The sequence below is a fragment of the Malurus melanocephalus genome, unplaced genomic scaffold (assembly GCF_030028575.1).
Source record: "Malurus melanocephalus ecotype Western Australia unplaced genomic scaffold, MMel_1.1 scaffold_793, whole genome shotgun sequence".
Lineage (NCBI taxonomy): Eukaryota > Metazoa > Chordata > Aves > Passeriformes > Maluridae > Malurus > Malurus melanocephalus.
The window spans coordinates 81,835-103,293 of NW_026624025.1; the positions used below are offsets into that span (position 1 = coordinate 81,835).

The window sequence follows — 21,459 nt, forward strand, 5'->3', positions numbered from 1 at the left end:
ATCACACAGAGTGGAGAATAGAAATAAAACAGGAAAATTCAGTGATCAGAGAATCGCTGCTTCGGTGCCGCTGAGCGCTCGTAGCTGATTCAGGAGCAGTTGAAAGAGTCAAATCTGCAAACAAATCTGAGCTCCAGGCACAAAAGCTGCAGTTAAGGATCATATCTGCAAAATTACAGGTGTTTGAGCACCTAATTCCATCAGGGAATGGAATTTTATCCAGAGCATGCACAGGGAAATGCTGTCTCTAGAAAAGGCAGAGGCTTCTCCCAGGGGAGGTACAAAACCCATCAAAAACCAACTCAAACCCCACAAAAGGAGCCCTTTTGCACTGTGCCTCCTACTCCCTCCTGCATGGAATGATATGGATTTATGGATAAATGGTGGATTTATGGATAAATGATTGATTTATGGATAAATTATTAATTTATACATGATGATGGATTTATGGATAAATTATTGGTTTGTTGATAAATTATTAATTTATGGGTTATTATTGCTTTATGGATAAATTATGAATTTATGGATAAATGATGGATTTATGGATAAATTGTGATTTTACAGGTATGATAGATTTATGGTGAAATGTTGGATTTATGGAGAAATTATGGATTTCTGCTCTGGGAGTGAGTGCAGGGCCTTTCAGGATCAGACACCAGCCAAGCCAGCAGTGATGGAAGCGCAGGGTTAGAGCTATTCCCCCCCAGGAACTCCAGCTTGGGGGGGTTGGAGTGACCCCAGCCCAGCGTGTCACCACCCCCAGGGCTCAGCTGGAGCAGCCCCTGCTCCTCATCCCCCTCCCCTGCCTCCTCCCCTGCTCTGGGGTTGTTTTTCACCCATTTACCCCCAGTCCCACCGCTGACGCTGCTCTTTCCTGAGACAGAGAGCTTTTCTCGGGGCTCTGGCATCTCCCAGCCCCTGGATGGGAAATGTGGTGACACAGAATTACTCAACGTTCCAAAAATCCCCTGCCAGGCAGCGGGGCTGCTACCCTCCCATTCCTCAGGGGCCTGTAAATGGGATGACTCCATCCCCCAAAGCTGGCCAGGGCTCACACTTGTTGTCAGAGGTTTAGCATTCCAAAAACACTTCTGGTGCTTTCTTAAGTCTTAATTCTGTATAAAGTGTAACACAGCTTGAGGAAAAAAGTTGGATTTCTTATGAGAAATATATTGATTCTTGATTTAAAAGTATCAATTCTTAGCTTAGGAACTTTCAAAATTTGAGCAGCAGATGAACACCTTTAAAAACACCCCTGTACTTTTTAGAGACTGACATAATTACAACAAACAGATCCTTGAGTTCTGCTTCTCAATTCCATTTGTTGACCTTTCATCCTTTCTTATCCAAAGCTTGGACATTGTTCAGGTGCTTTTATGTCCCACAAACTTTTTAACAACAATATTTAAGATTTTTTCAATTTGTGCTTTCTAGGAACGTTGTTTTCCTCTCACTGATAGCTCGTTCTGAATTTGTTTTCTCTGTAAAGATGATTCATTCACATTTGCAGGTTGACAGCTTTTGTCCTCAAGTCCTTTGCTCAGTCCCGTGGGTTTATTTTCATTGACCCCAAAGAACTCACGGCTGCCAAGGATTGGATCATCCAGCACCAGAAAGAGGATGGGTCTTTCCCTGCAATGGGCAGGATCCTCAATAAGGACATCCAGGTAAAAACCCTACAGGATCAACRAGGAACATTTAAAAGTTGTGAATAAAGCATGAAGTGATGCAGTTTGAGCAGGAATTTTGCACTTGGAAGGCAAGGAGAGTGCAGAGAGAGCCAGGGGAATGTCATTTCAGAACGTGCCTGGGTGTCCCCAAATGAGGAAAAGCAAGATGTGAATTCTTACAAAATATTGCATTAAATGTGTCCTCAGGACAGCTGCGTCCTGGGTCCAACCAATATTCCTGAATTTCCCACTCTTTATGTGCAAAGCAAAAGAAATTTGGTGATACTTCAGCTCCTCCTGCAGTTCTAACCYATCCCTTRTCTTGCTTCTAGAGTTTTTTGGGKTTTTTTCYTCCARTATCTTTTTCTCTCATTTTCATCCCCTGCTTTGTGTTGTTTTTCCAGGGTGGGATCCACGGGAAGATCTCCCTGACAGCTTATGTGGTTGCATCTCTTCTGGAAACAGGGGTCACTTCTGAGGTAACACAAACTCTGTCAAAACAGCTCCAAAAATTCTCTTTATCCTCTTTTTTTTAAACTTCATTTTGCTGCTGTTTGAGATTTTGCTGCATAGAGATTGTGTGCTCTCTGGAATGATTGAGACCATCCAGGGAAGAGAGGTTTCTGGAAAGCCTTGGGGTTGTTTTAAAGTTAAGGAATTTATTCTGCAATTGTTCAAGGTGCTCTCTCACCCTTCCACCATCATGATTATCCCACCAGTGCAAAACCCTTCCCTGCAGCCCCATCCCTCAGCCTCTCCCAGAAATTACTGCAAAAAGTGATTTTCTGCCTTGCAGCTTCGRGCTGTGGCTGCAGCCTGTGCAAATCCTGCTCTCCTGCCTGCAGAGCTCACAAATCCTGGCTCGGTGCTCAAAGCAGCTGGACCTGGGGATGCAGAGAGCTCTTGTGGTCTGGCTTGGCTGCACTGGCCAAAATGCTACTGCTGTCAGATTCAGTGCCTTTAGAGAGCTGAGCTCCTGCAAAATGCTGGGTTCAGGGCTCTGGAGGAAAAATGTTTCTCCTCTTTGTGGTGAGACAGAGCAGGAACACTGAAAAAAAGAGAAACAGCTCTGTAGGAATGGGCAATTCTGCTGGGAAAACCCTCCAAATTTCCAATGAAACTGGTGGTTTAGGGATTCCTCCTTAAAACTCGTAGGAAAACAGTGCTCCTGCCCTCTGATGTGTTTCTGCCAGCATGGAGTTTCACTGGGATGGAGATGTTCAGTCAGGTTATGGTTACACACCCCACTAACCAGGAGCAGGGAGATGTTCCCAGTGTCCAGAAAAGCCATGGATGCAGCTCCTCCCTGCTTCTCCAGCAGCCTKAGGAGAGGGTAGAGGTATCTGGAGRGGAGAAGGGGAGSTGTGGGGGATGCTSCAGCATCTCTTRCTGATCAGGGTCTTTTTGAGRCACAACCCTGGGATTTTATGAGGATGTCAGAACAGCCAGTTCCACCAGCAGAATCCATCCTGCTGAACGCCTCAGTACTCCTCACCCACCCCTGTGGACCCTCAGGAGTGAGATGAGGCTGCTCTTCAGGCAGATTGCCCCTAACCCCTGTTCTGTGGGAACAGGAGCCTTTCACCCCTATTAAAAATTCACATTAAAAATTCCAAAAACCCCGCAGTGCCCGSAGAGGAAATTCCTGCCTCCCTGTCAGCAGTGTCCCCCACTGAGCAGAGCTGTGATGCTCTCCCCGGGCTGCTGGGTGTCCAGGCAGCAGCCCCAGCATTTTTCCTTGCTGGGAGTGCAGTTCCTGCTGGTTTTCCTCGAGGAGATTTGGGGGCGTTGCTAACGCCCTCCTCTAGGAAACAGGGAAAGGGGAAGGTTCGCGCCACGGGGGAATCAAAGCAAACCAAATTACATCAAGTCCAATTAAATTGTTTCTATAAATTATCAGAGCCACGTTCCTGCCTGGTGAGGTCATTGGGGGGAGTTAATAAAACATGTTTGTTGGCTGCAGGGACCCCTGGGAACCTTGGCCTTTATTATCCTCTGGCGTCTGCCAGACGCTCCGGAGTGTCAGCAACACAATCAAACCTAGAGCCCAGAGCTYGCCCCTGCCCTGTTCTTCTGCTGCYTYGCAGGGGCATGGAATTTCTTCAGCTTTAGGAGGGGAAAAAATGTGTTTTAGTGTTAGCCTTGATCATTCTTGCTCTGCTGTTTTTTGTATTTTTGATGCGTGGCTTCACTTGGGGAAAAGAAAGTGTCAGTGCCATCCTGCAGAGAGCAAAATGTGTCTTCCCCAGTTTATTCTGTTGGTTTTGTTGTTGTTTTTGTTTGGGTTTGTTGTTGTTTTTGTTGGTTYGGGTTTGCTGTTTTGTTGTTTTGGGTTTGTTGATGCTGTTTTTGTTMAGATTTTCTMTTGTTGTGTTTTGGTTTGATTTTTCTGTTGTTTTGTTTCTAACGGCCACGATGTACCGAGTAATGAAACCATTCGAACATCTGATGTTTACAAACGTGTCTGGGTTCTCTCCCCTGGCTGTAGGAGGAAAGAACAGCTGTTGACAAAGCCAAACACTTCCTGGAGTCTCACCTGTACTCAGCTGAGGACCCGTACACCACAGCMCTGACCGCCTACGCGCTGACCCTGCTGCACAGCCCCTCTGCGGCCGTGGCGCTGCGTAGGATCAACAGCATGGCCATCACCCAAGGTACCGAGCTCCAGCCTGAGCTCCAGCCCCCTGCAGGAGCAGGGAAACACAGCCTGAGAGCTGTGCTAGAGCTGCTGGAGGGGATGGAGCCTGTGGGATGGGGGTTTCTCATGGCACGGTTTGGGTTTCTAAGGCAAGAGCGCGCCTGGCTGTGTTTGCAGGGAGGAAGAAAATCCCAGAATATCCTGACCTGGAAGGGACCAGCTTGATGCCTTAGGATTTCAGCTTCTCTATTTCCATGTCTCTGTAACCCTGGGATTCTTCAGTGTTTAACTCCAGACTCCACAGACAGTGCTGAGCTCCTGCTCTCCCATTTTTACACAAAACAATTCCTCTGCAGCCCCAAACTCAAGGACACCTCCCTGGGCCAGGCCCCAAGAGATGGAAACAAGAGAGAACTGGGGAGAGCCAAGTTGGAGTTTTTGACTGCATTGGCTGCAGCTGCAATTGGAGGATTCAGCCCCGATTTTGTGCAAATGGACAAAAGTGAGAAAGGGTGAAAAAGCCGTGAGCCATTGTCCATTGTGGGTGCAGCCCCTGGCTGGGCTGGGACTGCCCTGGATGGCCCTGAAGGCCCTGCAATAACAGAACTGCTTTGGATTCTCTGAATTTTGCCCAGTCTCTGGTTTAGGGACTTGATTTAGGCATCAGGCTCTTCAGGGAATGGCCCACCCAGAGGTCACACCCACTCCTTGGTGCTCAGCACCATTCAGAGGCTCTGCAGTGCTTTCCTTGAAGGGACAGTATTTGCTCTGCAACACCTCATGTGCCCTGATGGTGCATTTGAACCCAAAATCCTAGAATTTGCCCCACCTTTTCCATTCCACAGTCCTCTTGCCCAGGGACTGGCTGCCCAAAGGGAGAGACAGAGCAGATGAGGGCACGGGGCTGTTCTGAGCCAGTGCAAAAATAAGATTTGACCCTTCCGTGCATCAGAGCTGCACTCCCACCCTAATAACCCCCATCTCCCCTTCTCCTAGATGGCTTTACCCACTGGAGCCTCACAGGAACCCTGGTCACTGATGAAGACACCTTCATGGGCTTCAATGATGGCCTCTCTCAATCAGGTAATTGTGAATTCTCAATCAGTAATCAGGAATTCTCCATCAGGTAATTCAGAATTCTCAATCAGGTAATTGGGGATTCTCAATCAGTAATCAGGAATTGGCAGTGACAAGGCAGAGATGAGGGAAGGGGCTGTCACATCAGCCCTGTATGTGTTGCAGTGAATTGTTTAGAAAATAAAAGGTGTTCTGGAGCTGTCAGGGCAGGGTGCACAGGAAAGGGAACTCAGAAAAGGCAGGTGAAGTTCTGCTGGAAGAATGAAAGGAGAGGCAGAGCAGGTCCAGAGAAGATGGGTTCTTCAGCCCCAGCTGTCCCATCAGCTTTCACTCCACTTTTACAAAGACAGAAGAGTCAGAGCCATATGGGATTCTGTCAGGGAGTAGTAATTRCAAATGGAAATCTGAGGGAATCAAATATATTTAATTTTAGAGCTATTTATCTTTGTGTTTTCAAACAGCCCTAAGGCTTCTATCACTGGTCACTGACTCTTCAGCTGATTTTTTGGGGGGTTTGGTTGTCAGTGAATGATTTTGTAATTTTCAAGGCACTTAAAAGCAATGACTCTTTGGACATGATGTAGGTGCAGCAATGTCCAAGAGGGATCTGACTGGATTTTGCACAAAAATCTTCTGGGACAGGACAACAGCATGGGCAGCAGCAGGGTAGAACTGGAGTGGGAGAGAAATGACCTGTGGGATACAGTCAGGCAGAAAGGAGGTTATTTATTGCGTGAAAATCTTTATTTTTGGTTATCTGTAGTGTGAATACCTCCATAATTGGTTATCTGTTGTGTGAATATTGTTCCTTATCTATAGTGTGAATATATTTATTATTGGTTATCTGTAGTGTGAATATCTCTACTATTGGTTATTGATTGTGTGAATATCTCTCCTATTGGTTATTGATTGTGTGAATATCTCTATTATTGGTTATTTATTGTGTGAATATCTCCATTGTTGGTTATTGATTGTGTGAATATCTCTATTATTAGTTATTGATTTGTGAATTTTTCCATTATTGGTTATCTATAGTATAAATATCTACATTATTGATTATCTACAGTGTGAATATCTCTATTACCGGTTATTTATTGTCTGAATATCTCCTTTATTGGTTATTGATTGTGTGAATATCTCTATTATTCATTATCTATTGTGTSAAGGAAAGCTTGTATTGAAAGCAGAGCTATCTTAGGGAGGTGAATGCAGGTATTTCAACTTTTCCTGTTTACTTCTACAGACTCTTAACTTTTTCAAATTATTTTTCAGTTAATAAACACTCATAGAGCTATCTCTAGACCAGCCTAAATCCTCACTTCTAGGTGAAGAATTTTAATTTATATTTTTTTAATTCCTCCCCCTTTCCAGTTGTTTCTGCAGAAGTGGAAATGACATCTTACGCCCTGCTGACCTACACACTCCTGGGGGACGTGGCCTCTGCGCTCCCYGTGGTCAAATGGCTCTCCCAGCAGAGGAATGCTCTGGGAGGATTCTCATCTACCCAGGTGGGGGTTGCCTCTGGAGATGGCAATCGATTCAGGAACGCAAAGTTTCCATTATTGATGCCTAAAACAAGGCTCACCTGGAGCAGAGGCCAGGCCAAGAGAAGGGAATAAAAGCAGATAAATTTAATCCAGGCCTGCTGGTGCATTGAGGGCAGACAAAGCCTCCTTCTGGGGCTGCACCCAAAATGGACCCCGAGTCACGAGATCTTCCCCTTTTATCAGTTCTGTCTCATGAACACATCGGGCCCCAATTCCACAATGACACCTTCAGGTGATGATGTCACCCACCCCAAACTGCTCCCCCAATTCTCTGATGTTTCCATATTTTGGGGCTCTGAGGCAGAAAAGTGTCCTTGGATTCAGGGTCAGAGAGGAATTACTTTGTCTAAAGATGTGACGTTTAGTGCTGTGCACTGGAGAAGTACAAAAATACCGAAAATTGCAAATATAGAAGCTAAGAATCCTAARTCATCATTATCCTGACAGGAATTGTGTTCTGGTAAAAAGAAAAAAAAATCTGGCACTCGTTACCACTTCCTTCTCAGGCAGATAATTTAAAAGCAACCCAGATTTTGTCCTCCTTTGGCATGAAGGGAGCAAATCCTGACTTTTCTTTTGCCATATGAATTWAAAAGGAAGATTCTGCTGCTTGRACCTGAGCAAGCTGAATAATTTGGWAGTTTTCTCCTGTATTCATCACTATTCTGATTTCTCCCTCTCCTCCCCCAGGACACCTGTGTGGCCCTGCAGGCTCTGGCTGAATATGCCATCCTTTCTTATGTTGGAGGGGTCAACCTGACCATTTCCTTGGCCTCCACCAACCTGGATTACCAGGAGACTTTTGAGCTCAACAAGATGAATAAAAAGGTCCTCCAGACAGCAGTGGTAGGTGGTTTGTGTTTTGAAAACATCCACATGAGCTGAGCTCTGAGTGAGGGATTGCATCAGGGAGGGTAAAAGCTCAAGTTAAGCACTGAGATCTGTGGGAATTTCTGTGGTTTTGTGACTGGGCTGTGGTGTGAAGGAAAGGTGCTCAAAATTAAAGGGATTTTTCACCATAACCAGTGCCTGATGCTGATTTTGTGCTKCTGTTTGTCTCTGCCATCAGAGCAGATAGGGGAGAGATCAAACCGTGCTCACTTCACCTCTGCAGTGCCCTTTTAAAATAAATTTGTACAGAAAAGAGCTCAATTTCATATTGATTTCCATCCTGAGTGCCATTTGTTGTCTGTCTCACTGTGRACTCTCCCCAGATCCCCAGCATTCCAACGGGGCTGTTTGTCAGTGCCAAGGGGGAAGGATGCTGTCTGATGCAGGTAAGGCTGCCCTGGGGCTACACAAAGCACAGGGCCAGGTGATCTCTGAACTCCCAGTCTGATTTGCTGCTTTTTTAACCCCACTGTGCTGCGAGGAATGATCTGGGTATCAGTAAAACCCTACAAAACGAGGGTTTTGGCACCCCTGTAAAACTCCTGCTCTCTCCTGTCACTTTGGCCAACCAGAGAAGGATTCTGGGAATGGCTCAGMTAAACTGGAGGTGAAAAACAAGTTAAAAAACCTTGGAAAACGAGGGATAGAATCTGTGAGAGCTCACACTGTGATGTGTGGTGGTTGGTTCTGACCATGGCGTGGTCCTGGTGTGATTTATGGTGGTCAGTTCTGACCATGGCGAGTTCCTGGTGTGATTTATGGTGCTTGGTTAAAACACTTCATTGTGCTTCACAAAAATATAAACCCATAACAAACCAATGGGTTAAAAACCCTGGATTTTTGCAATAAACTGATTCCTCTCTCCACCTGCCTGGGTGGGGTCCATGTCATTTCTCATCATTACAGACTCGCACTTGGGATTTCTCCCAAAATAATTCTTTTTAGGAAGAAGGTGGTGTTGCTTTAATTCCTGGAGGTGAATGTGGTTGTACCAGCCCTGGCACAGCTGATATTGATAAATAACTGCATGGCAAAGCCTCTGTGCCTGCCAGCCCCTCTTTGGGGTCTTTTTGGGATGTTTTTSGGTGCACTGAAACACGGGGATTGTGTGTTTTACTGTGTGTTATCTCACCATCCACCCTGATCCGTTCTGCTTTCCCCTCTCCCCGCTGCAGATCGATGTCACTTACAATGTCCCCGATCCTATTGCCAAACCAGCTTTCCAGCTCCTGGTGACCCTGAAGGARCCCAAGGCAGAGCAGCAGCTCCAAGCCCCAGCCCCACCACGCTCGGGTTCCACCGGGAGCCGCCCCGGGGCCCCGCACAGGGACCGGGCTCTGGGGGATGATGAGGACCCCGCCTCRGACCAGGACCACCGCGAGTACAAAGTCATCCTGGAGACCTGCACCAGGTAGGGGCATCACCTGCTTCTTGTAAATTGGGGCTTTTTCTCAATTATGATCAAAGGAAAGGCCAGTCCTGCTCCTCACGGAGCATTTGGTGCTGATCGGCCSCTCTGTGCCAGGAAAAACCCTTCAACATCCAGTTTTGAACTCTGAGGTGCACACATTTAAGGGGATAAAAGGGTCTTCCCTCGATATTTTATAGGATCTTGGGTGCACAGCTCACCAGGGTGGAACACACCAAAGATGCACCCCCTGTGTATTACAMACACACAATTTTATAGACCTCACAAATCAGATCTATCTAAAATTCCCCAATTAGAAAMTTAACAAATGAAGTGATTTCATGAAGATTTTCTAATGAAGATGATKAATAGTCCCCATATTCTAAAGAATCCCCCCCTGGATGAGGCCGGAGCCCAGTTTACACAATATGTTCCAGAGAGAAGTGGTTTTTTTCCTTCTGCAGTCACTTTCTCCATTCCCAGTTGTCCATTCGCTGTCTCGGGTGTTGAGTTTGTTTCAATTTTCTCTTTTTGTTCCCATGGGAAGGTGGCTGCACTCTGGCTCCTCAAACATGGCAGTGCTGGAAGTGCCTTTGTTCTCAGGATTTCGGGCAGACATCGAGAGCCTGGAGCAGGTGAGGAGTGGGAATGGGAGTGGCAGGGCTKGTGGTGCCTTTTTCARCCTAGAAATGGAACTGGAGATGATTTCAGGTAGTATAAAAGTGGATTTTTATTGGAGTTCTAGGGGCACTCCTGGAAGAATTTCCACAAAATCCTACCCCCACGGGGGTAAGCACAGTTTGACAGGTTTAAGGAAATTAGAAAAATTGATTAAAGCACCAATTAGGAGGACAAGGGGTGATTCAATTCCCCCCAGGTCAAGCCTCTTCTCTGGAGCTCCCCACCCTCAGTCCCAGCTGGACTTTTTTTTATGGAAATGTGTCTTGAAGACCTCTTGAATCCCAGGAAGAACCAGGATAGGATGGGGACCTTGTGCCAACCCAGGGCTTGGAGCTCTGGAATGTGTTTGATCTTCTTGCTGGGGAAATGTTCAGGGAAAACTATTGGAAAGATTACCAAAAATAAAAGGAAAAAGGCAAAAATCTCCCTGGCAACACCAGGATGTGGATCTGTGACCGGGAGAGGGGTGGGAGGAGGCAAACACCACTGAGTGCTGCTGCAAAGGTGGGATTAAAACCAGCGGGGTGGGATGAGATTTCCCGGGTCAGAAAACCTCCCTGGAAGGAGGAGCAGGCRCTCAGGGCAGGCTGAGCCAACGCCCCCAGCCCAGCCAAGAGCTCAGTAAGGACCAGAGCCCCTCTGGAAAAGCCAAAGTGTGAATGTGCTCCAACAGGAGCTGTTTATGGCYGCTCCGAGGGCTGTGTTATCTCCAACATCTGGATCCCATTGCTTTGGAGGCTCTGTGTCTTGGAATTTTTTGCCCAATTTTTTTTATTTTATTTTTTTTCCCTGGGAGAACATTGTGTTTACTGCAGTCAGGCTGAGGTGGACAGATTATGCCTTGTGCTCTGCAGCCCTTTAGGGCAGATGAGCTTCTACAATCATAAGCTTTGCTTTATATTTGTGGAATCCTTACATTCATTACAACTCATTACTTTTTGTGGAATTTTGCATTCACGAGTGGTGGTTTTATGCTGCAAACTTGGTTTTTTTAAAGGACTGCTTAACTAAAGAGGTGTCAAATCTTTGCATCCTTGAGAGCTGAAAAATATTTTGCTTTAAAAGATCTCTTCAGTTAATAACTTCATTAGTATATATAAAATATTATCATCTTATACTGGGAAGATCTGGGGAAAGAATTTTAAAGTAAAGCCAGTTTAATGGTGSTGCTGATTCCCTGGTTTTCATGATTCTCTGGGGGCCTGAGGGGAGGTAAATGAGAGACTTTATGGGGTGTTTTGGGGTCTCTGAGGTCTTTCCTTGGTGCTGGAAACAGCCTGGGAGACACTCGATGAGATTTTGGCTGATGTGTCAGCAGAGCCCAGGGGGATCAATGCCCCTTATCTCCTGCACTTTGCAAGGATTCTACCCAGGGAAGGACACAGGTGGCTTTCCCCCCTCATAATTCATGTAACAGCAACTTCAATCGCTTTGCATTTTCCCTCTGTCATGAAATCATTCTTTTCCATCCTTTTCTCCATTCCTGGAGTTCAGTGCCTGATCAGTTTTYTAAGCAGTCTGAAATCTTATTCTCCCATTCCTACCTGTTTTTCCATAAAATGAGACCAAACCAAACACGTTGACTCATTTAACTTTTCTTTTCACCCCCAGTTATTGATGAACAAGCAAATTGGGCTGAAAAGATATGAAGTGGACGGAAGGAAAGTCCTGTTTTATTTTGATGAGGTAACAGCTTTATTTCTTGGAATTATGTTGGGTTTCAGTGGAAGGCAAATGATGGAGGATGAGTTTTGGTGCTGGGTCACTGCACCTTTCCCTTGCTTGAGCCTCTTTTGCTGCAGGTGGGTGCTGTGATTTTGATTGGTAAACAAAATATAATAGAGGCAGGGGATTCACTTGAGCCCACAGAGCATTTTGGGTTGATATCACTGAGTTTTGTGCCTGGAAATAATCTCAYTTTCAGGCACAGCTGGCAGTGCTGAATGAAGGGTCATTTAAATCTCGCAGCCTGAGGGTGGAAGGTGAGATCGCTCTTGGCTTGGCCAGCAGCAGGAAATGCTCTGGTGCTGGTGGGCAAGCCAGGGAATGCAGGTGGAGTGTCAAATCTGCCATTTCTCTGTGGCAAAAATGAGTTTTTAGGGTCGGCAAAACCTCCTGGTTTAATTCACCCTGTTTGGCTTTGATTCATTATCTCTGTCCCGATAATTGGATTATTGGAGGTGGGTTGGTGTGTCATACCGGGCCAAGTGTTCCTTTGTCTCTCTCTTCACTTCAGGTGTGATTTTTGAATCTTTTTGAATCTTTTCCACCTCTCCCCACAGATTCCCAGCCAGTGCATGACCTGTGTGAAGTTCCAAGCTTTCAGGGAGCACATCGTCGGCAAAACTGCTCCCGTTCCCATCAAAGTGTACGATTACTACGAGCCAGGTTTGTGCCACTTGGGTCCCTGCTGCCTTCAGAGCTCCAGACAGGAGGCTCAGCTGTGATTTCTCCTCCTTGGTTGCAGCTTTTGAAGCCACTCGTTTCTACAAYGTGAGTGAGAACAGCCCCTTGGCCCGGGAGCTCTGCGATGGCCCCACCTGCAATGAGGTGGAGAGCTCAGCCAGCCAGTGGGTTGGTAAGTTGTCCCCACAAAAACCCACAGATCTTTTGGGAAAATGGGACCCACAGATGTTCTGAACTCAGATTTATATTTAGAATTTTTTTTTTAGAAATTATATTTAGAAAAATTTTGGCTTTTCCTACCTGTGTTACCGGGAATTTTACAAAAATTTGTGGGATGGTGATGTTGAAGTGATGGTGGCCAAAGAGAGCAGTGGTGCTTTTCAGGCACCAAAGTGGCTCTGGTTTGCTTCAGGGGCAAGGCAAATGTCTGATTCTGGAGTAACCTGCACAGGGGGAGATGTGTCAGTAAGCAAAGAGGTAAAAACTCTTCCCTGTGCAGTTCGGTTTTCTTTCTCTCCAATATTTTGAGGTAGAGTTCTGAGATTAACCAGGGGAAAACGGAACAATTTCAAGTGAATAACTTCCCCCAGAAATTGTGTGCTCCTTTCTGTGCTCTGTGGCACAAAACCAGTCCCTTTCTCCCAAGTCTGGAAGCCGTTGTAGTGTGGTTCTTTCAGAAAGGCAACTTTGTTCCCAGAGCTTTCAATTCTGCCGCGTTTGTGAATTACTGTCAGAAACCTCGGGAAATTCAACATGAAAACCAACATCAGTGACACATTTCCATTCCACTTTCCCTGAAATCATGGTCTTTACTGGTTTTGTTCAATTCCCAGGCTTTGTCCACTCTGGCCCTTGCAACAGTGTCCTGGGCTGCCTGGAGGACGAGTACTTTGAGCAGTGCCTGTGCTCGCGGGACTGCGGCTACGACGGGGAGCCCGTGTGCGGCTCAGATGGAAAYATCTACCCCAACCAGTGCCAGATGGAGGTGGCATCCTGCAGGAACAACACCAGGATAGAGCAGATGCCCATGGCTCAGTGTTCTGCCTGTAGGTTTTGGTGGTTTCTCCTTTTTTTTTTTAATTATTCCACCGCAGAAAGTTGCAAATCCTCGTCTAAGCGAGGACCATTTGGGTGTTATTGGGTATGGAATTCATATTCCATATGTATGATAGGGAAAGGAGAATTCCAAACTCCCCATGTGTTATTTTGCTGTTTGTGCTGAATTTCTTCATCTTATGGAAAASACAGAATACCCAGAAATCAGAAAGAAAATTAAGAGGTCAAGGAAGCTGAGGATGAGAAACCATTCGATGTCAGACAGCTCTCCACATCCTTTTCCTCTAAGGAAATCTTTTCAGTTTAAAATAACCAATTTTCTGTTCTCATGGATACAAGTTTTACCAACCATAATGAACTGGAGAGAAAATGAGTGGTACTGTTAGATCTGAAGTGAATACTCCTGGATAAAAATTAAATCCATGGAATGTAACATCCTTTGGAGGTTCTGCATGGGCTTTCAAGGCCTGTGGCATTGTACCTCAGGGAGCTGATTGTGCCACCTCTGGAAATGCAAATGTTTCCTAGAGGTGCATGAAATAATTACATGACCAATGAGTTTATTTTTCTTTTTATTTGCAGCCAAGAACTTGCCAGAAGAAAGAGAGACACACTCCCACACAGCTGAGCAGCCCAGCATTCCCCAGACTCCAGCAGGTAATGCAATACCTTTACATTTATCCACCTTTTTTTAGTGAGGTTTAAGCTTATCCTACCCCTGTATAAAGTAGAGGTGGCTCTCAGGAACGTTTTAAGCAAAGATGCTGAATTTCTTCATCTTATGCCAAAGACAGAATACTCAGAAATCAGGAAAAAAAATGAAGAGGTCAAAGAAAATGAGGACGAGAACTGTTTAGTAGCAGACAGCTCTCCTGGCCCTTTTCCTTTCAGGAAATCTTGCAGGAATCCTGCTCAGTCCAGCACCTGCAGGATTTAGGTAATTGTTTATAGCAGTGGGCAACTGTCCCTCCTGTTTCCCCAGCCTTGCTGTGTTTGAACAACACAATCTCTGTGATCTTTTCTCCCACTGTTGAGCTGGAAAGATCCCATTTAAGGCCAGACTGACGCAATGTGTTCCAACCAACAGCTGAGCAGGACGTGACACCAGCCCCAAACCACCACAAGAACTCCAATCCAGGTGGATTAACTTTGTCCCCACAGTTCTGGGCAAAAAACAGAGCTGGCAGCCTTGATTCTCTCCAAGCTGCTGTTTGGAATAAAGGGCCTTAGTGAACAAAATTGTTAAGGTCAGGGGATGGAGCAGCCRGGGATTTGGCTGCTCGTTTTATTTGGTGCTTAACGCTCGTGCGCTTTTTTCCGAGCCTCGCGTCGGAGCTGCTCGTGGCTCACAATAAATCTCACCCAGCAGCAGAAGAGGGGYAGCAGAACAGCTCWTTTCACRCTGTTTCTAGTCAATAAAYTGGGCTGGRTTTTTCCTGGCTGCTTTWTTAATTTCCCCCTGGCCTCCAACTCTGCCAAAAAAATGGTAAAATCAGGTTAATTCTTCAGGAGAAGCCTCTGTGCCTCCTCCTGTGCCCATTGTCCACCAGAGCCAGACTAACACATGTCCAGCATGAGGCTCCAGCCTGTTCTTTCCCTTCTGGACAGCAGCTGATGGACAGAATTCTTATGAAGGTGTGAAAACCTGGTGAATATTCCATTACGGCAGTTTTTATAGGTCATTCAGTTTTAGGGTTTAATGTCTGTACTACTTTCCACTCCTTTTTTTCCTGGATTTATAGTGGGGGGAAAAGAATTAAAATCTATATTTAAATATATATCTATTATATATAGAATATATATAATAGATATATAATATTATATCTATTATATATAATAGATACACTATATTATATATATATTATAGATATAATTAGAAAAAAATGTATATAGAAAATGTATGTATATATGTATATGTGTGTGTATATATATATATATATATATATATATATATTAGTGTATTCCATGCCCTCAGCATGGAAACCCTGCAATCTGAACCTTTTCAAGCTTCATTCCCAAACTATTCCATTCTGGACACTGCTGGAATGCAAGGCCCTACTGAACTCTGCAAAACAGGGCTGCCATCACATTCTTTTCAAATAAAAATTTGACAGTGAAAATATGATTAATTGGGGGAAAAAATATGGAGCTTGGTGGCAATACACGATCTAAAAAATGCTCAGGAGAGTGTTTCTGAAATAATTGCATTAAAGTATCCATCAAAGGAAAATCCCCCTCTGGTTTCTGTTCTGGATGGACAGAAATTGTTGCCTCAGAAGGAGCAAAAGGGGAAATTCTGATTTTTATGTAGCATTGTTGTGCGGGTTTTAGAGGGACAAAGACAAACCCCGAGTGCCACAAGGCCATTTTCCCAATCACGCTTGGAGCTGGCTGTGCCCTGGGTCTGGGAATGCCCGAATTCCCGGCAGGACGATGCTGAGCTGGGAGCAGCCGTGGCAGAGSGAGCGCTCGGGATCCAAAACCCCAAACCCCGCAGCGGGAAGAGCTCTCAGCATGTGATTCCCGTGATGATTCCCGTTAATCCCGGGGCTGCTCTGGGGTCAAACCCGGGGGATGCGAATCAAAGCGCAGTGAACGAGCGAGCCCCTCCTCGCACCCTGTCCCCGCTGCCCCCGGAGCATGTGAGCGCCTTAAGCCGGCTCAGCTGCCCCAGCCGGGGCTCTGCTGAGCCGTGCCTAAATCTGGGACTTCCTAAAAGGATGCCGAGCTCCGGGAGCCGGATCAAGCTTAGGGCGGCTCGGTGTAGAAGCGCCCCCGGGTGCGTTAATCCGCGGAAAAGCCGCGTTCTCGTGGTGGCTGCGCTGTCGGGAGCGCGCCTGGGTTTGCCGTGGGGTTTGTGCAGCTCGGATCGGGGCGAGGGGTGCTTGGGTCGGGGTCTTGCCTCGTTACCGGGCACTGGGAGCAAGCAGCTGCCTCTCAGGAATCCGTGGGAGCTGCAGGATTCCCTTCTGGCGCACACAGAATTTCCACAGCCACCCGTGGGTTTGTTGGGATGAATTCCAGCTGTTCCAGCTGAGCCCCGAAAGATGAGGATGCAGCGCTGTTGCTGTGGTCAGAACATTCTAAAATTCATCTCAAAATCCTCATGGCTTCCCAAAGTCTGCAGCGAGGCAGAAGGGCTGAGGTCTGACCTTAAAACTTGCCTAAAATCTAGCTTACCTAAACCACAGGTTGGACACAATTCAGAGAATTTTATTCAGAGAATAAAAAGCAGTTCTGTTTATTGAAGGGCCTTCAGGGACATTCAGGGCATCCCACAGATGGGATTCTCCATTATAATTTTTTTATGGAATTATGACACTTTTATATTGTGGAATTATGACACTTTTGCATGGTGGTAATTTTTTAAAATATTTTTTTTTATCCAACACCACCACCTGCACCAGGTCCTACCAGCCTGAACTCTGCTTCCAGGTGGAGCCTCCCCAAAATTCCCTGGCTGTTGTTGCCCCCAAGGGACTCTGCCCTTTCAGGATGGCCTGAACTGGCCCAGGGCCACTTTTCCTCTCCCCCATCAGCAAACTTTGGCCTCAGCACAAACATTGGAGGCTGGGGGACAGAATCCATCCATCCACAGCAGGAGCTCACGCTCTGGCAGCTCCTCACAGGGAGGTGGCCAAGAAGGAGTGACCGGAGCCCTGGGAGGATGTGGGAGGCACCAGGGAAGATCCCTCAGATGTTTTATTTCTTGAATTTGTTCTCAGAGGCCTTGAGGAGTGTTTTCTTTAAGTAAATCCAGGCTTTGGGTGGGCGGGGGATTTCCCTTCCTGTGATAATTCTGCTCCAGCGATTGCTGGGGTTTGGATTAGGGCACAGAGGAAAAGGAGAAAAAGGGAAAAAGGAGGAAACAAAGGGGGGAAAGGAGGAAACAAAGGGGGGAAAGGAGGAAATTGGGAAAAAGAAGAAACAAGGGGAAGAAAAGGAGGAAACAAAGGGAGGGAAGGAGGAAATGGGGAAAAAGAAGAAACAAGGGGAAGAAAATGAGGAAACAAGGGGAAAGAAAAGGAGGAAACAAAGGGGAGAAGGAGGAAATGGGGAGGAAGGAGGTAGTGGGGAAAAGGGGGAAACAAGGGGAGGAAAAGGAGGAAAAAAGGGGGGAAGGGGGAAACAAATGGGGGAAAGGAAAAAATGGGGGAAAAGGAGGAAGTGGGAGGGAAGGAAGGAGGAAATTGGGAAGACGGACGAAACAAGGGGAAGAAAAGGAGGAAACAATAGGAAAAAAATGAGGAAACAAGGGGAGGAAAAAGAAGAAAGTAAGTGGGGGAAAGGAGGATAAGAGGGGACCTCCTTTCCTTCTTTTCCTCTGTGTACACAGAGAACCAACAGGAAGGATGGACCCTTCTTTTCTTCCCCTCTCTTCCCTTCCATTTTACTGCGGTGCCCGTCTCTCAGACCGGGAAATCCAAACCCCAGAATTTCCAGCATCCTTTCCCCTTCCCTTGCACACCCGGGGGTTCCCTGACCTCCAACCCCCCTCCCCAAAATCCCTGCCCTTCCCCTGCCCCGTGGCCATCCTGGAACACAGCTCTGCTTCCCCCACAGCCGAGGAGGGTTCCCCCCTGCACACAGACCTGTCCTATTACTCGTACGAGTACGACCCCGACGCCTTCGCCGTGGACACCGAYGCSTTCGAGGTGGTGGCRGAGCTGAGCACGGCCAGTGYCCCCCACCCTGGGGACAGGAGCCAMGGAGAGGCCACCACGGCAGAATGGTGAGCCCACAGCGGGATGGGGGCTGCCCAAGAACCGGCCCCTGGTGGCCTTGGGCTGGGTCAGATTCCTCCAGACGGGGCAGGTTTAGGGCTGTTGTGGGGTCGCCAGGATTGGGGTCTTGCTGGTAAAAGGGTTTGTGAGCTCGGTGGCTTCACCTCCACGGGAACTGATGCTTGATTTGGGTTTACCTAAACCAGAAACTGGGCAAAATTCAGAGAATCCAAAGCAGTTCTGTTATTGCAGGGCCTTCAGGGCCAGCCAGGGGCTGCACCCACAATGGACAATGGCTCACGGCTTTTTCACCCTTTCTCACTTTTGTCCATTTGCACAAAATCGGGGCTGAATCCTCCAATTGCAGCTGCAGCCAATGCAGTCAAAAACTCCAACTTGGCTCCCCCCAATTCTCTGTTGTTTCCATCTCTTGGGGCCTGGCCCAGGGAGGTGTCCTTGAGTTTGGGGCTKCAGAGGAATTGTTTTGTGTAAAAATGGGAGAGCAGGAGCTCAGCACTGTCTGTGSAGTCTGGAGTTAAACACTGAAGGATTCCAGGGTTACAGAGACATGGAAATAGAGAAGCTGAAATCCTGAGGGATCAGAATAAGTGACCCTTTCCCTTGGTCTGGAGCAGAGGAGACTGAGGGGAGACTCCTCGGGGGCTGCAGCTCCTCCCGAGGGGAGGCGGAGGGGCAGGGGCTGAGCTCTGCTCTGGGACAGGGCCAGGAGCCCAGGGAATGGCTGGAGCTGTGTCAGGGCTTGGGATGGATCTCAGGGAAAGGTTCTTCTGTCCCCAGAGGGTGCTGGCACTGCCCAGGCTCCCCAGGGAATGGTCCCGGCCCCGAGGCTGCCAGAGCTGCAGGAGCGTTTGGACAGCGCTGCCAGGGATGGACAGGGTGGGGTTGTGGGGGGGTCTGGGCAGGGACAGAGGGGGGATTGATGATCCCTGAGGGTCCCTCCCAGCTCTGTGACCTTTTCAGCTTTTCCCAGCCCAGCCTCAGTGATGTCCCACACCCCAGCACGGTGACTTTCCTTTCCTTGTGCTCTGTCCCCACCAGAAATGCACAATTTCAATAAAGAGAAGAGGCTCAGAGCCTGCTCCCGTACGAGTTTGTTCCTCCAGACCACCGACCTGCTGCAGAACAGACCCCCAACGAACGATGACTACTTCTGGTGCCCTCAGAACTGTAGGCTCTGGAGCTCTACGGGGGACACTCAGCATTATTCTCTGTCCACTTTCCTGCCTTCTGTGCGTCCATCCTCTTTGGAGCCCTTCCAGCCGTGGGAGACCGATGTGCTGTGCCCTCTAGGTGAGAGAAATAGGGGCTGGAACTGAACCCATAGAGCATTTCTGAGTGTTTTCTCTGCTGTCAGGATATCCTGCAAATGCCATTTCCTAGCTACACTTAGGAGCTAAGTCCAGACCTCGTGCTTAGCTGAACTGCTGTTCGAGGAAAGATGGCTGAGAAGTTTTTTTGCTCAAATGATGATGATGATAATAATAAAAATCAGTCTGTTTTGCCAATTATCACATAGCAAGAGGCTGCTCATCTTCCCCAGCCCGTCAATCTGCTGCACCCACAGGAGAAACACTTCCCTGCAGCTCCACAATTCGGGGAAAAGCTGTTGAGAGGAAACATTTGACCCGAGAAAAATGAAAAATCCACCTCCAGGGCTTCAAGGCTCCGTGTCTGCCACTCAGGTGGGCCAGGGTGAGGCAGGGGAGCCCCTTTTGTGTTGCACTAGGTGCTGGCAGGGGCTGCTCACAGCCTGCTCAGCCCCTTTCCTCCTCAAACCCGGCCTGAAAACCAACCTGAGCCAGGCACAGCCTTCTGGAATGTTCTCCTGGCTTCACCAATCCCTTCTGTTCTGCTCCCCCTGGCATCCAGCACATCCATCCTGCTCCTGGTGCTCCCCAGCACCAACCCCTGGTGTCACATCCCTCTCTCTGACCTGCCCCAAGCAACGTGGCAAAACTCAAAAGAAAAAGCTTTGTGTTTCCAAAATTGCAGGAGCCAAGATTTTTTTTTTTTTGAGTTTCCCTTCCCGCCTGGAGCAGCATTGTTCTCTTTGGAGGAGTTGCACGCAATTAATTAATTTTGACTCTTGCAAAACTGTGTTAATATTTTATCTTCCCCCTTCTACTGTTACCAGGACCCAGAGCAGGGTGGAAATTCCTTCTGAGGGTGTTTATTGATGAATGGAAACAGAAAAAAAAAAAAAAAAAAAAAAAAGAAATAAAACCCAGCTCCATTCATTTTTAAGGTTTTTTTACACAGGGACCATGACAAGAATATATCCCAGTTATAGACATTCCAGCCCAGAATAAAGACGAGTTTATTCCAGAAAAGTGTCCACATGGGKACAAACCAGGAGGCATCCCAGAGGTCAGGAATGGGGAGTTTCCAGCTTTTTCCCTGGGGTCAGACATTTGCAGATTGTGGCAGCCACRAGGAAGGTCTGGTCTCCAAATTCCCAGGAATTTCAGCTCTGCCAGCCTTTCCTCCCCGTGGCTGCTCCCAGGATCCTGCCCAGGGCTGAGGGGTCTGGGGTGTGCAGGGGCAGATCCTGCCTCACCCTCACCCTGCCAGCTGCAATCCCATCTGCCAGGTAAAGAAATGCCTTAAAACCAAATYCCACCTCCTGTGAGCAGCTGTCCTGGCAGGCTCTGCCTATTGTGTACACACACAGGAGTCAGTATTTATCCCTGGGTAAATAACGGGCTTAGTGTGAGCTAAAACAAGATTTCTTTTTTCTTTTTTTTTTTTTTTTTTTATTGGTTTTCATGGGTTGGGTTTTTTGGTTGGTTGTTTTTTTTTTGTTGTTTTTTTTTTTGTTTTTCCTTTTCTAAAACTCAAACCTGCACAAAACAACCCCTGCTGTTTGCTGGTTCAGGCTGCAGCTGCTCGGTGCTSGGAGGATGAATTTTGGCCACCCTGATGATGTCCTGGAGATGGGACCTGGGCTCYGCATCCTCAGTCCCTTTCTGGCTTTCCTTTCCTGCTCTCCCTCACCCACTGAGTGCTTCTGGAGAGGGATTTGAAGTTAATTTTCTATTCCTTGCTCCTCTCACAGATCCCTGGGCACTCAGAGCTCCCCTGGGGATGAGGAGGTGAGGATGGGGAGTCCCAGCCAAGAATTAAACCTGGCTTTCCTCGGGCTCTGGGACGTGCAATGTCCTAATTCCCCATGCCAGGTAAATAATTCCAGCTGGTGCTGCCAGCCCATCAATCAGAGCCTTGTCTGAGAGCTCTCTGTGCCAGGACTCGAGGCAGAGGAGCCTTKCTCCTGTTTTACAACTCAGAGTAAAGTCAGAGAGCCTCAGAAGGCCAAGGCAGAGCAGCCTCATTGTCCCTGGAG

At 47.4% G+C, this 21,459-nt stretch overlaps 1 protein-coding gene across 1 annotated transcript in view; it reads left to right on the forward strand.

Moving 5' to 3' along the window:
- CPAMD8 (C3 and PZP like alpha-2-macroglobulin domain containing 8) overlaps positions 1–19,627 on the forward strand; it is a 48,439-nt gene extending 28,812 nt beyond the window's left edge. Inside the window, exons 28-43 of the mRNA XM_057385135.1 lie at positions 1,511–1,667; positions 2,075–2,149; positions 4,159–4,324; positions 5,305–5,391; positions 6,757–6,893; positions 7,623–7,778; positions 8,147–8,209; positions 8,999–9,234; positions 9,779–9,866; positions 11,524–11,598; positions 12,195–12,300; positions 12,380–12,490; positions 13,152–13,364; positions 13,957–14,031; positions 17,938–18,106; positions 19,158–19,627. Coding sequence (XP_057241118.1) covers positions 1,511–1,667; positions 2,075–2,149; positions 4,159–4,324; positions 5,305–5,391; positions 6,757–6,893; positions 7,623–7,778; positions 8,147–8,209; positions 8,999–9,234; positions 9,779–9,866; positions 11,524–11,598; positions 12,195–12,300; positions 12,380–12,490; positions 13,152–13,364; positions 13,957–14,031; positions 17,938–18,106; position 19,158 — 1,915 coding nt within the window. The 3' untranslated portion in view covers positions 19,159–19,627. The remainder of the gene's footprint in view (positions 1–1,510; positions 1,668–2,074; positions 2,150–4,158; positions 4,325–5,304; positions 5,392–6,756; positions 6,894–7,622; positions 7,779–8,146; positions 8,210–8,998; positions 9,235–9,778; positions 9,867–11,523; positions 11,599–12,194; positions 12,301–12,379; positions 12,491–13,151; positions 13,365–13,956; positions 14,032–17,937; positions 18,107–19,157) is intronic.
- Positions 19,628–21,459: the final 1,832 nt, after the last annotated feature.